Genomic DNA, 13833 nt, shown 5'->3' with positions numbered 1-13833 from the left:
TCAGTCATCATAAGAAAAAGTAATCTATGCTCAGACCAGGGGCCATTAGCAGTAACAATGCTAGAAGAAGGAAGAATTACTTGGGGTTTTTTATATAATTTTTTTACAGGGAGGTAGTGGGGATGAAGAGGTCTTTAGGAGGGACAGTTAATATGTAGCCTGAAGAGATGGGTCTTCAATCTACGGCGGAAGATTGGTAGTGACTCTGCAGTCATGACAGCAGTGGGAAGCTCGTTCCACCAGCGGGGCGCCAGGACAGTGAAAAGCCGTGACTGAGTAGCGCGGCTGCTGCATCCACGTAGAGGCGGCCAGCCGAGGTGGAAGAGCGGAGTGATCGGGCCGGGGGGGTTTGGGGGCAGATGTCAAAGAATTGACTGATGCACTCTAGAGAAATACTGTCATGCTTTATTTGACAGTTCCACAGACAGTCTGCACCTCTCAGGGTCAGCGGTCAACTTGGAGATGAGAGGTGTGTTATGAAATGTCTTCCACGTTTCATTTCTTGAGTTTAGAGAGGTTTAACGTGAATACATTAACATACAACAATCAATAAAAGCTCATATATACAGATAACTACAGCTTAACTAATTATTAGCTAAATTAGTTGTGGTACTAGTACAGAGTCAAAACCCACACACAGTTGTCAGTAGATCCACAGCATACAGTACCAGTCTAAAGTTTGGACACCTTGCCAAGAGTGTGCAAAGCTGTCATCAAAGCAAAAGGTGGCTACTTTGAAGAATCTAAAATATAAAACATATTCTGGTTTGTTCAACACTTTTTTTGTTTACTACATAATTCCATATGTGTTCCTTCATAGTTTTGATGTCTTCAATATTAATCTACAATGTAGAAAATAATAAAAATAAAGAAAAACCATTGAATGAGAAGGTGTGTCCAAACTTTTGACTGGTCCTGTACATTACTGTATACACACTGATTACTTACTATTATTTCTCCAGTTTTAGTCAACATTGTTGAAATTGTTGCCAGTAAATGTGGATCATTAGTATGTGTTGAGACAACATGGATCCACATCTTCATGTGTTATGTCAGGGTCTGATCTGCTACTTGTACATTCATGGGTGAGAGTTGATGTCATTGTGTGGCAGAAGAGGGCTCTCCAGGGTCTCAGTGAACCATCCAGTTCTGACAGCTGGTGAAGCCTCTCTCTCTCTCTCTCTCTCTCTCTCTCTCTCTCTCTCTCTCTCTCTCTCTCTCTCTCTCTCTCTCTCTGTCTCTGTCTCTCTCTCTCTCTCTCTGTGTGTGTGTTAGTGCATTGACTGCTCATTTCGTGTGTGTAATTCCGTTCCTGCTGAAGAAAGATCCAGAAGGGTCAATTATGTTCTCTGCTCATGGTTCTGCATTGCCTGGTTGAAGACAGCCAAGAAGTAATCAGCGTCCTCCATGGTGACGCACATAGGTGGCTTGATACGGAATGTCTGTGTGAGAGAGAGAGAGAGAGATAGAGAGAGAGAGAGAGAGAGAGAGAGAGAGATGGAGAGAGAGAGATGGAGACAGAAATAATCCATGCATAGGACCGGTGACTAATCTCACACAAGGTGTAGGTACCTGTGTAGTGAGACATGACAGTCAGACAGGTTCCCAAACTTTTTAGTAATTTTTTTCCGTACCAACGCATCATAATGACGTCCAAGTGTATTTTAATCGCCTACCGTGAAGATGCTCTACTTGGTTGAATCTGAACCCTGCAGTATAGGTTACAGTGCAATACAAAGATACTGTGTGTCTTCTTAAGAAAACTAATGTTTGTGTCTTATTTATTAAATCATAGGGGTTAGTTTGATTTTCTCAGGGGACCCCAATTTGAAATCAGGGGACCGACCCCATGTTTGGGACCTGCTGCAGTAAGACCTTGACATCGTAGGGAGTCATTAAATCAATCCTAAATGAAATAGAGAGAAAACGTGATACAGTCTTTCGTACGTACTCCGTACCTAACAGTCTGCCAACCTAGCTCCCCTTTCCTCCCAGTGCACTCACATCAGTGGAGGCTGGTGGAGGTAGAAATCGGAGGACGGGGGTCATTGTAATGAATGGAATGATTCATTGAACGCATTACAACGAGCCTGTCCTCCGGTTTCTACCTCCCACAGCCTCCCCTGACTCACAGGGTTCATCATGTATCTGAATGTGCCGGTACTTGTTGTTATAAGAGACTCTCAGGCTGCAGTAGGATGAGGGACAGCAGGAGGAGGGACAGCAGGAGGAGGGACAGCAGGATGAGGGACAGCAGGATGAGGGACAGCAGGAGGAGGGACAGCAGGAGGAGGGACAGCAGGAGGAGGAACAGCAGGATGAGGGACAGCAGGTCGTGGGCATACCTGTCCATAGAGTCCCCCCTTCCCTATAAGGACGCCCATGTCTTTGGTGTCCTCGAAGATCTGACCCATGGCCTCTGCGGATAGGGGGTCTTGGCTGGCCTGTGGGGTGAGGAACGGGGGGAGGGAGGGAGGAGAGTGGAGGGGTGTGAGGTATAGTGGTGGGGTGATGTTCTGGCTAGCCTGACCTCACCTCTACTCCAGGGGAGGTAGAAATCAGAGGACGGGCTCGTTGTAATGCATGGAACGGAATGAGGAATGGAATCAAGCACGCGTCATTCTATTCCATGCATTACTATGTGCCCGTCCTCCGATTTCTACCTCCACCAGCCTCCACTGGTCTACTCATGGTTAATCATCAACGAGCACTCGCCTGAACCTTGACCCTGTGAGAGGGCAAAGAAACACACATTTAAGTTGCATGTGACAGTTTTCTCTTGGGTGAGCATGATTCATGAACGACTTTTGGGAGATTACATTTTACCTGTCTGAATATGACAACAAATAACCATAACTGGTACTGGTTTACCAAAACTAGATCTCATGATCAACCATAAACACTGTGATCTGATGAAGGCTTTATGCCAAAATGAGTTGGTTTCAACCATAACAACGCATATTCCCATCCAACTTCTCTTGTTTTTACATTTATGGCATTTAGAGTTTATGGTGTCTTGTCCCTAGAGAGTGGTTGGGTATCTTCTACAAAGATGTTTCTGGTCGCCCCAGACTGTGTTGTTAGCCAACAGTCATTGACAACGACAGTTGGCTGAATAGCACAGTCTGTGTCACCCAGGCAACAGCATATCCTGTCAATCTTTCCCAGGTTGTAAACTTCCCCCACCTTGTCTTTGACCATCTCCACACCGATCATCAGGCCCTTCCCGCGGACATCCCCAATGATCTCGTACTTTTCCCTCATCTTGGCCAGTTCCGTCAGCAGATAGGTCCCGACCTCAGCACTGTTCTGCTGTGTGCCTTCCTCTTTGATTGTCTAATGGATGGATTAACGAAAAAAAAGCATCATCAATGTACTAATTGAACATTTTGAAGTGGTGAGCTTCAGCTATATGCATTTCCAAGCCTATGATAAAAATACAATCTTCTTACAATCTAGGGTAGGTTCTAGAATAGGGTAGGTTCTAGAATAGAGTAGGTTCTAGAATAGAGTAGGCTGGCTGAGGTAGAAATCAGGACAGGCTTGTGTTTTGCATTGAACAGAATAAGGACACGTGTTTGATACCATTCCTTATTCCATGCATTACAGTGAGCCCGTCCTCCGATTTCTACCTCTACCAGCCTCCCCTGATCTAGAAGAAGCACTGCAATGAATCAGTTGACATCAGCTTTTCAGATAAGAGACATGCCATTGATGAGCAGAGGAAAATGCAGATGGCTCAGAGTGAACAGAAGTGGTTGGATGTGGGGTCGTTCAGTGGCGTAGCACACTAAGGCGCATACCATGTCATCGCAAGGTTCCTGGTTCGATTCCGGCCATCGACATATCCTGCATGTCATCCCTCCTCTCTCTCACCCATCCTTCCTGTTAATCTCTACTATCTCTATCCCAATAAAGCAGAAATGCCCTAAAACATATACAGTACCAGTTAAAGGTTTGGACACAAACTTGACAAGAGTGTGCAAAGCTGTCATCAAAGCAAAAGGTGGCTACTTTGAAGAATATAAAACATATTCTGGTTTGTTTAACACTTTTTTGTTTACTACATAATTCCATATGTGTTCCTTCATAGTTTTGATGTCTTCAATATTAATCTACAATATAGAAAATAATAAAAAATAAAGAAAAACCATTGAATGAGAAGGTGTGTCCAGACTTTTGACTGGTACTGTATTTAAAAACAGAAGTGGTTGGATGTGTTTAATGCTCACGTCAAGCACAGCGGAGCCGATGGCGCACGCCACAGGGTTTCCTCCGAACGTGTTGAAGAGAACTCCCTGGGTCACCGCGCTGGCGATCTCTGAAACACGGGTCACAGAAACATTTGGACGGGAAAAACTCACACCACCAGTTCCGCATAGAAAATAAGCCTTTTTCTTCCTAGTGAATGTATGATTGTATTGTTATTATACGTAGGGACCCTGTTTGGGTCTGTACAATGTTGTTGAATAAAAAAAAGATTTAAAAAAATAACTGCTTTTTTCTACTGATTCACTGATGCAGCATCCATCTAGGGGGCTGCATTGGGATTGGGTCCCGCCGCAAATCTCGCGGGAGCGGGCGGTTTGAACTTTGCTGCGGGCGGGAACGGGCGGCTAAAAAAAAACACTGCGGGATCGGGATGTGGTCTAGGCTAGCGACAATGGATATAAAATTAGCCTATAAAATTACGTGTTTTCTCCTGCGGGACGGGAGAAGACACAAAATCAATGCATCTCTATTATTGTGCAGGCAGAAATTCTCTGAGTTTTGCGGACACGGGCGGGAGTGGACATACACCCTGCGGGAGCGGGCGGGAGTGGAACACGCACCCTGCGGTCGCGGGCGGTAATGGTCAGAAATTCAGTGAGAGCGGGCGGGAGCGGGATGAAGAAAACAGTCCCGCGCAGGGCTCTACATCCATCCTTTAAATAGGGGAAGGCTTAACAGAAGAGCTATCTTGGCTAAGACGGTAGCTTCCTGCTACTCAAAGGTCACTCAGTCCACCATGTTTCTGATGAAGGAAGAAAGGTCAGAGGGATGAAAGGTCAGAGGGATGAAAGGTCAGAGGGATGGTGGACTGGTTCCATCCAGTCTGACAGGTGGTGGTGAAGAGGGCTTCTTCTTGCGTGGGTGTTCTACCAGGGCAGCGAGGAATGACTTCCAGACCTGATACACCCCCTAAGGAGAGACACTCACACGTTCCCTGGTGTCAGTCTGTGATTGTGTTTGCACACTGGGAGAGCTCAAACATCAGCATCTGCCAGTCCTGCTGCCCGATACACGATATGTGTTTGTAATAACAAGAAATAACACGGTTATCGTCTCGAAGGCAACTAATGTGGACCTCGAGTTTGAAGGTTCAATCTTAGTGTACGTTATATACAGTATATCCTATATTTGTAATGTTGTAACCAATATCTTTTGGCTCCATGATGTTCTGTTCACGTTATCCGCTCCAGCAGCATGGGACTGTGTCTGCAACTATGGTGGATACGTATCCAGGCCAGGACAATACAGCTCAGCTCAGCTCGGCTCGGCTCTGTCGTGTGTGTGTGTGTGTGTGTGTGTGTGTGTGTGTGTGTGTGTGTGTGTGTGTGTGTGTGTGTGTGTGTGCGCGTGTTCTTAGTGCATTGACTGCTCATTTCGTGTGTTGCTCTCCATTTCTGTTTTTCTTTCAGCATAAATGGTAGCATTCTGTAGACTATTTCTTTATGCGCTCAATTCGATATCTGAATAATCATGAGCTGTTGATGATGATGATGACTGTCAGGAAAGGCATGGATCCCATGTGCAATGTGGAGACATCACGTCACCTGCGCTGAACATTTTTGGAATAAAGTGCTCGTCTGACCTGGCGTCGTGACAACAGCTCCCATTGGGAATCCATTAGCAATGCCCTTCGCCATGGTGACCACATCAGGGATGACATCGTGACCTTGGAATCCCCAGAAGTGACTTCCTGTCCGTCCGAATCCTGTCTGGACCTGGTGCACAGGAAGAGGGAGCTAAGAGGGACACATCTGAACTGGCCAACACACACCCAACACACACCCAACACACACCCAACCATCCCCAACACACACCTAACACACACCCAACACACACCCAACACACACCCAACACACACCCAACCATCCCCAACACACACCTAACACACACCCAACCACCCCCAAAACACACCCAACCATCCCCAACACACACCTAACACACACCTAACACACACCCAACCACACCCAACACACACCTAACACACACCCAACCACCCCCAACACACACCCAACACACATCCAACCATCCCCAACACACACCTAACACACACCCAACCACCCCCAACACACACCCAACACACACCCAACCACCTCCAACACACACCCAACACACACCCAACACACACCCAACCACCTCCAACACACACCCAACACACACCCAACCACCTCCAACACACACCCAACCACCTCCAACACACACCCAACCACCTCCAACACACACCCAACACACACCCAACCACCTCCAACACACACCCAACCACCTCCAACACACACCCAACCACCTCCAACCACCGCCATAGAAACAACAGAGGGGACTCCATTGACCAGCATTGGGGACATTTGTCCTGATCAGGGGAGGCTGGTGGAGGTAGAAATCAGAGGATGGGTTCATTGTAATGCATGGAATGGAATGAGGAATGGTATCAAACACATTACAATGAACCCGTCCTCCGATTTCTACCTCCACCAGCCTCCACTGGTCCTGTTGTACCATAGTGAAAACACAGACCTGATTGTGAATGTATGAAGATGGAGTAGATATGCTGACTCACCTCATCAGCTATGCAGACTCCGCCCCTCTCCCTCACAAGCTCGTACGCCTCCTTCAGGTAGTTTCTGGGGTACTGAACGGCTCCTCCAACTCCCTGTGGAAACACACACGCGCACGCAAGCACACACACACACACACACACACACACACACACACACACACAGTCATGTGATGGTGGACTTGAATACTGCAGGTAGCAGTAGGGAATGTGCATAAAAAATGTGCATTGAACTTCACGCCATTCAGTGACGTGACCGCCGGCATGATTCTTTCACACGTTTGTGTGTGTGTGTGTGTGTGTGTGTGTGTGCGTGCGTGCATGTGTGTTTGTGTATGGGAATATAGCTATGGGAATATTCCAAGGACAACCCAACATAATACAAACCGTACCTGAATAGGTTCTCCGAAGAAAGCAGCGATGCGGCTTGGAACACTGGATGCCAACATCTCTTTGAGCTGCCCGATGTATTTGTCATTCGCCTGACAACAGCCTGTAACCAATAGAGAATGAAAGGTAATGAATGATGTTTCATTGTTGTGGCTGAACCCATTGCACTTAGATAAACTTCTCCTCTTTTCAGGCAGGGTAAACATTGGAGGCACATGTGCCTGAGTTGTGCTTTTGATTGTTTTCCAGGTACTGTTACTAGCTGACTGATAGGAGTTAAAAAGTCAGATCAGTTGAAGTGTGTTCCTCGAAATGGTAAATGTTTAATAAAAGAGAAGGACTTTATACTTCAGACTGGCACTTAAACCCATCTACCCCCTCTGCAACCTTTGACTTTTTTTAACTACAACTTGTTTTAAGTACAACTTTCCAACGTGTATCAAACAGCATTACTGTGACATACTACATGGTAGAATACATACGGTGCAGCTTTCTCTGGGTAGAAGATCATCAACAAATCCTTTATCCCACAGCCCCTACCTCACCAACTGTTCATTCACAACACTGGTCTGGAAAAATCTATGCTAAATGCCAAATAAGGCAACTGGAACAGAGCTTGACCTGTGTGTTCGTTCTCGAAGCTGCAGTGCATTAACTCTAAGGTTAATGTGGTGTGTGAATTTTACAGATGAACTGGCAGAATAATGCTTTTTCCCCAAACTGAGCTGAAGTAGTGTTTGGAGAGTGTGTTTGGGGTGTGTGTGTGTGTGTGTGTGTGTGTGTGTGTGTGTGTGTGTATGTTACTCCTCCGAAATGCATTGTGTGTGTGTGTGTGTGTGTGTGTGTGTGTGTGCGTGCTCTACAGCTACAGCTACAGCTACTGTATACCTTGGGCGCAGCCACAGTCTCTGGTGGTCTGAACTGGGGAGTCCCTGCAGTGGCTTCCTCCCCATATGCCTCTGTACACATCAGGACACATGGTCTAGAAGAAGAACGGCCCAATCAGCTGGAACCCGCTTAGGGTGGCCATCAACAGTCAACCACGTACAGCACATATCACACAAAGTTGCTAAAACACAGACTGTCAGAGAAGACAGGATCCATACTGAGAGAATGTCAACTGTCTTGAAAGAATCAAAGAAAGAAGCATTTTCTTGTCCTATTTCGATCGTGAGTGTTCTGCTGTTCATCTACCTGGGTCTTGGGTCCAAAACCACCTCCCAATGACCATTTGACTGACACAGAGGGGATGGCCATCTACCTCATACTCACATTGTGGCAGCCTAGGCCTTGGGCAACGGGGAACTTGTAGGCTGAGTTGGAGGTCAGACCCAATGTCTGTGGACTGCCACCATGGTAGGCCCCCCTGAGAGAGAGACAAACAGCCATAGCTTTTACACAAGTCATAGCAAACATGTCATATTCATCCCTGGACCTGAACAAACACATTTTATGACTGAACCCGCTTTTTTCTCCGGAGCGGTTGGAATCTGACACAGCAGTGAGATGTAGGGCACATTCTCCTGAGGGGTAACGCCAGTGTCAAAACTTACTGTTAGCATACAGTATACCATGCTGTCACTCCTTAATACAGACGCATAGTAAAATACCCCCCCCAAAAATAGTACAACATTATTCCATTTTAACATACAGTACCAGTCAAAGGTTTGGACACAAATTTGCCAAGAGTGTGCAAAGCCGTCATCAAAGCAAAAGGTGGCTACTTTGAAGAATCTAAAATATAAACCATATTCTGGTTTGTTTAACACTTTTTTTGTTTACTACATAATTCCATAGGTGTTCCTTCATAGTTTTGATGTCTTCAATATTAATCTACAATGTAGAAAATAATAAAAAAAAAGAAAAGAAAAAAAGAAAAACCATTGACTGAGAAGGTGTGTCCAAACTTTTGACTGGTACTGTACATTAGTCTAGTTAACACAAAACTACCAATACTGTTCAGAACACAGAGGTTTAATCAACTCTGTAGCGTGGCTGGAGGAACAGGGACCACACAGCAGCACAGGACTCACCTCAGAGAGATGATGTCGTAGTGTCTGGTGTGAAGTCTGGCCAAAAGCATGGCCAATTCGTTGGCCTCGGAGCCACTGTTGGTCAGGAAGACCACCTAGCAAGACAGGACAGAGGTCAAGACAGGACAGAGGTCAAGACAGGACAGAGGTCAAGACAGGACACGAGGTCAAGACAGGACAGAGGTCAAGACAGGACACGAGGTCAAGACAGGACAGGAGGTCAAGACAGGACACGAGGTCAAGACAGGTCACGAGGTCAACAGAAGCCCTGTGCATTGATCCTCACAGCGGGACGTCTCCCAGCTCTCTACCGGGGTACGGAGGTGGGGTTTCCAATCGTCTTTTAACTATGATGCAGGTGATTGATGGAGATGACTGCTAACTATGTTGATAATGACGCCTCAAACTCATGAACAAGTTTACTGAAACTTGAAAATAACAGCGAATGTTGAAAGTGGCCAACGGTGAGCTGTCTGTAGTGAGGGTGAGCTGTCTGTAGTGAGGGTGAGCTGTCTGTAGTGAGGGTGAGCTGTCTGTAGTGAGGGTGAGCTGTCTGTGGTGAGGGTGAGCTGTCTGTAGTGAGGGTGAGTTGTCTGTAGTGAGGGTGAGCTGTCTGTAGTGAGGGTGAGCTGTCTGTAGTGAGGGTGAGCTGTCTGTAGTGAGGGTCAACGAGGAAACTTTTGAAAAAAAGTCATTGCAACTCCTGCTATTCACTGTATCATAGAACAACAAGCAGCACCGATTAGCTTTTCTGAAAAAAAAGTTTGTGCTAATGTTTTTCTAAATTCCCTCTTGACGTGTGTTGTGACAAATATTGCTAAAATGCACTTGGAAACAAAAATACGTTCAAAACTGTACAATACCTTCAGTGGGTCCGGAAGAAGGGCTGTTAACTTTTCACAGTACTCTTGCAGAGCAGGGAACACATAGATGGGTGTCGTATGCCACAGACTTCTGAGCTGTTTCTCTGCAGCCTTCGTCACCTTTCTGAACAAACACACCAGCTTCACATGTGAAGTGAGGATTTGATGCTCTGGTATCCCTTCACCTAAAGTTGCTCTTTTCCTGTGTTGTAACACCTTCATTGATTTTAGTAACAATATTGTATCAACAGTTTAGTGATTGGTTTTGTAATCGCGTAGCAATGAAGACCGTTCATTCTGCGTAGTTACTCAAAGTGAGTACAGCAAGAAAAAATCCTTCTTCCATTTGTGCAATAGCAGCAACAGCTCAACTCCAATACACAATTAAAAAACAATTACTAAACTAATGTAACAGCACGTTAATACAATGTCGTTATAGAGTAAGTATAGGGTTATTATTATAACACAGTTAGGAGCTACTTCATTTTTAAACAATAATGGGGAAAAAGCGACATTGCTTTCAACCCAAATCAGCCTCACAAAAAGCATTACACTGTGTTTCTGGAATATGAAAGTGCCAGCGAATGGGAGCATCCAGATCCATGTGAAATTCACTTTAAAATCAACTTTATTAGTTAGTTACTTTTATTGATTTGGTTTGGATATAGTTACTGAATTGACTGAATTATTGTCATGACAACGCTGTCAATTAGTGGTTAATGCGACTTCCTCAAGTGGAAAAAAAAAAAAGGCCTTACGGGTGGCAGTGCCCCACGCTCACGGTGGCCACGCCTGCGAACAGGTCGAGGTAGCGCCTCCCGTCCACGTCCCAGAGCCACTGCATGGAGCCCTGGTGGAAGAACACAGGCTCCTTGTACGACGTCACCTTCATCGTCATGGGGTTCAGCTTCCGAATCTCCATCATACGCTCTTTGGACATGCCCTGGGAAGAAGTAACAAGCAACAACACACCACGCGCGCACACACACACACACACACACACACACACACACACACACACACACACACACACACACTGACTGAATGCATTGTTTCTTTTCAATATGATTAATTCAACCATTACATTAGCAGGTATGTTGACTATTAACAGAATTCCCTTGTAAAAACAATGACCTGAGGACTTTCTGGAACAGTCCAGAGGTTCACTACTACTGTACACTGTGTTTAAACACTGCCCTCCTTACCCTGTATTCCTCTGGTCTGAAATGACATGCGGGCATCGCCGGGAGGTCAGGGGGGGGGTATTTAACGTCAGATTTTTGACATAGCGCCCCTGTGAGGAGGATTCAAGGGCAGAAAAAGTTAGCCATGGCAACAGTTACTGTGGCCCCGTGTTGTGTTGGTGTCATGCAGAGACTGTTTTGTGATTTTTCGTTTTTATGTCCAGGATCCTGTTTATTCCGTTTATCGTGTGTGTGTGTGTGTGTGTGTGTGTGTGTGTGTGTGTGTGTGTGTGTGTGTGTGTGTGGGTGGGTGGGGGTGGGGTGGGGGGGCAGAGGATCACTCATGATGTGATCACTGAACCCAGTGGAGGCTGGTGGAAGGTAGAAATCTGAGGATTTTGCCTCTAATGCTATGATAAACAATTACCTAAAAGATTCAAAGGTTGGGTTCAATAGTTGAACTATTGGACTGTACAGCTAAATGACACAGCAAGCGCTTTTGAGATCTCTGAGCTGATATCTGAAGGTTGATATCATATACCATATCTACAGTAACTACATTCGTAGTTTGCTTTAGAAGCAACCCCCCAAAAAAACACCTAATTCTGAATTTTATCATAACACCGGTGGCCCGTGTTTGTTCAGAAACGTATCGCAATCATACAGTATGCCAAGACCTCATTGGTTGATTGCATGCCCTGAATCACATTCGATCAATTGCGTTAGAACATTCTAACACTGTTCATAGTTAGCCAGGTTTTCTCATTTGAAAATACTGAAAATATCACAATTGTCTGTAATCCAAGTGATTGCAAATCAACGTCCTGGCGACTATCCAGGCCCGCGGGCGAAAACAACACATGCATGACATCGCTGTCAATTAGTGGTTAATACGACTTCCTCAAGTGGAAAGTCATTACACAGCTCACCGAGGGAGACCAAATACATACAAATACATTCTTTATCAACCAAACTAGAAGCTTGTTATGGTCTCTCTCTCTCTCTCTCTCTCTCTCTCTCTCTCTCTCTCTCTCTCTCTCTCTCTCTCTCTCTCTCTCTCTCTCTCTCTCTCTCTCTCTCTCTCTCTCTCTCTCTCTCTCTCTCTCTCTGTCTCCCCCTCCCCCTCCCCCTCCCTCCTTTACAGAAATCCAAGGCTACTTACCGCGAGGCAGATGGAATTTGGCCAGCCCAGCCAAAGCATGACAACGACCCCCTATCAGCCCAGCCAAGCAACGACCCCCTATCCGACCCAAACACGGGCCGCTGAATCGAGAGAACATGTTATGCATTCTGCTGTGACCCAGCTTGTACGTCGATGTCCGAAAAAATGGCTCAAATTGTGCAAGTTTCTTCTAAAGTTACTGCGAGGGTGGAGAGTTGATCCAGCCAATGGGGGTCTAGTAAGGGTTTACCACTCATCGCCATGTTTGTGTGTTAAGTAAGTCTCGCTCTCGGCCGCTCAGTCTCATAGTGATTCTAAAGTTCTAGTGTCTTAGTACTCTAGTGTGATCATTATCTCTTTATGGTCCAGGTTACCCGCCTGCCTGCCTGCCTGCCTGCCTGCCTGCCTGCCTGCCTGCCTGCCTGGTCTGCCTGCCTGGTCTGCCTGCCTAGTCCACCTGCCCTACGTGCCCCTCCTGCCCTGTCTGTCTGCCTGACTGCCTGCTTTTCCCGTTCCCTGCTATTCCATCATTAAATCATCATTAAATACCCTATTATTTGATATTCGTGTCCTGACTCTGTGTTCCGCGCCTGGGTTCATTCGCTCTGACCGTACCAGACTGTCTAGTTCTTCATTGTCTATAGCAACATGACAGACGATTCCGATAACATACTGTATAACAGTCAGCTCCTTAATCATACATATGTCAAATGTGACGTGAGTGCAATCTTCAGCTGTCCAAATTGAAAGATCTTTCTTTAACAAATGTATCACTATCTCGTCTTTCTAGTCAGAATGACCCTGTATAAACAATAATGTCATATAACCGTTCTTTGACATGAGAACAGGACAGTTACTCATACTGTAGTAGAGGAGCTGATGCATGTTTCATCCGTAATACAACACGTTATTAATTTGCCACACGTGACTATATCCTCCTCTAATACCATATACTGTAATCAACACGTTGGATGATGTCATCATTACTTCTAATGAACTAACTTGAACCTGTCAAATAAACTGGAACTTGAACTGTATTATACACAAATCACAGTTTTCTCTCGATTTTCTTTCTCTAATAAGAGAAGGTTGGGCGTTCTATCTGGTTACTGCAGAGGTGTTTTCAGGTAAAATAAGCTAAACATTATCCTTCTCTCTCAATACTCTAGAGTCTAGACCCACCCAGACAAGGGCTTGAGAAAACTGTCTATACTGAGTTGATCTCAACACAAGGCAGTAATACAGGGGAGGCTGGCGGAGGCAGACATCGCACGTCAGTTTGATACCATTCCTTATTCCGTCCCATGCATTACAACGAGCCCGTCCTCCGATTTCTACCTCCACCAGCCTCCCCTGGTGTAATAATGGATCAGTGTTTTTG

The 13833-nt window shown here is 45.7% G+C and overlaps 1 protein-coding gene across 1 annotated transcript; it reads right to left on the bottom strand.

The window, feature by feature from the left end:
• Window positions 1–1340: 1340 nt before the first annotated feature.
• Window positions 1341–12715, bottom strand: agxt2 (alanine--glyoxylate aminotransferase 2; the record flags this gene model as incomplete). Its single annotated transcript, XM_083669957.1, has 14 exons — window positions 1341–1442; window positions 2346–2444; window positions 3187–3336; window positions 4233–4321; window positions 5855–5987; window positions 6824–6916; window positions 7213–7313; window positions 8099–8192; window positions 8483–8576; window positions 9244–9338; window positions 10107–10230; window positions 10865–11049; window positions 11312–11400; window positions 12703–12715. The coding sequence occupies 14 exons, from the start codon at window positions 12713–12715 to the stop codon at window positions 1341–1343; spliced, it is 1461 nt and encodes a 486-aa protein (XP_083526083.1).
• Window positions 12716–13833: the final 1118 nt, after the last annotated feature.

Source organism: Argentina silus (assembly GCF_951799395.1).
Source record: "Argentina silus genome assembly, chromosome: 5".
NCBI lineage: Eukaryota > Metazoa > Chordata > Actinopteri > Argentiniformes > Argentinidae > Argentina > Argentina silus.
The sequence above is the reverse complement of the archived record's forward strand: the minus strand, read 5'-3'. Positions and strand labels throughout refer to the sequence as shown.